This window comes from Nanorana parkeri, unplaced genomic scaffold, assembly GCF_000935625.1.
Source record: "Nanorana parkeri isolate BGI_ZX_2015 unplaced genomic scaffold, ASM93562v1 scaffold1237, whole genome shotgun sequence".
Lineage (NCBI taxonomy): Eukaryota > Metazoa > Chordata > Amphibia > Anura > Dicroglossidae > Nanorana > Nanorana parkeri.
In genome coordinates, this window is record NW_017307505.1 from 464299 (window position 1) to 465646 (window position 1348).

General features: G+C 55.9%; 1 protein-coding gene across 1 annotated transcript in view; it reads left to right on the forward strand.

Annotated features, from left to right (window-relative positions):
• Positions 1–366: 366 nt before the first annotated feature.
• The window catches only part of LOC108797162 (serine/threonine-protein kinase LMTK1-like), a 45508-nt gene continuing 44526 nt past the window's right edge, over positions 367–1348 (forward strand). The window contains exon 1 of the mRNA XM_018568733.1: positions 367–754. Within this exon, the coding sequence (XP_018424235.1) occupies positions 676–754 (79 nt within the window). The 5' untranslated portion in view covers positions 367–675. The remainder of the gene's footprint in view (positions 755–1348) is intronic.

Sequence of the window (1348 nt, forward strand, 5' to 3'; positions counted from 1 at the left end):
GCATGACGGGATTTGTAGTTTCAGCACAGCTGGAGGGGCCGGAGTTCGCCTACCCATGCTCAATCTCAGCAGCCGAGCATCCCCAGCCCTTATCTTTTGAGGACCACTAGCTATAAATTTGGAGAATCGGTCCTGGGGTGTCAGTACTTCCCCGGGGTGGCTTATGATGCAGCTATCAGTCTCCGATGTATTTCCAGCCAGATTCGGTGTCACCATATATGTATCTTTAAGGAAAGGGGGGGGGGGGGATACCCTTTAAAGATACACATAGGACCCTGTATAAGCTGCTGCGTCGTACCACTGGGTGTCCATAGAGGGCGCTGTGCTAATCAGGAATAGGGTAGGTGCGAGTGTAAGAATCCCAGAGAAGAGGCAGAAGGGGATACAAGTCACATAGGCTGAACGCAGCTCCTTAGCTGCCCGGGTCACCCAAGCTTGCTTTGCTTTCCCATGCGCTTGGCATCCTGGCACAGGTGCCAGCCCGGTGCCCTCTCCCCGTAAGAGACGTTGAATTCTGAGGGCGCCCGGTCCCTAGAAGATGACCAGCGGTGTGAGCCAGCTGCCGCAAAGCTGCCCAGCGCCTGCAAGGAGCACCTCCCTGCCCTGATCCTGCACCCCGAATCCCTACGCGCAGACTTCTTTTCCACCCCCCTTTCCTTCCTCCAATGCCTGGCCATGGGTTGGATGTGTGCTTTGATCTTGGCTTCCTCCTATTGCCAAACCGGCTTCGCCTTCAGCTCCCACTTCGACTCGGGTAAGTTGCCGGAGCGTTGGGTTGTTTTTCTGCACTGACTGTTTTTTGTTTTGCAGCAGAATTTGGCTATCTCTCTCCCCCTCTCTCTCTCTTTCTCTCTCACTCTCCCTCTCTCACTCCTGTAGACATTATGCCAGACTCCCCCTCCCCCTCCTCCTGCATATTATCCCTCCCTTCTGCGGATTGTGAGCAGAGGTCTGGATGGTGAGCCCTGGGTACCCGCTGCCTTCGCCGGTGGCTCATAGTCTATGCGTTGACCCCCTACAGGGGTCCGCAGCCGAGTGCGTGCTTTTGCTCCCGTTGCCTCCATCTATCCGGGGAGGGTCGGCGCATCCAAGGGGAGGGTGCTGCGGAATTACGTGTGGATTAAAAGGGTTGCAAGATCAGGAAAATGACACGCCAGCTTTGCTGCGTCTCGCGTGGGGTAATGTAGGATGAATGGATGACGGAGCCACTAAATTCCAGGTAATAACATCCCTCCCCCTCCCTGCATGCATCTCTGCATCATCGCAGTGCACACGGCCGTCGCTCGGTCCCTGTGCTGGGGGCGCTGTCCCCCCTCCCCATCATCACCTCTTTTTTTAAACTTAGACC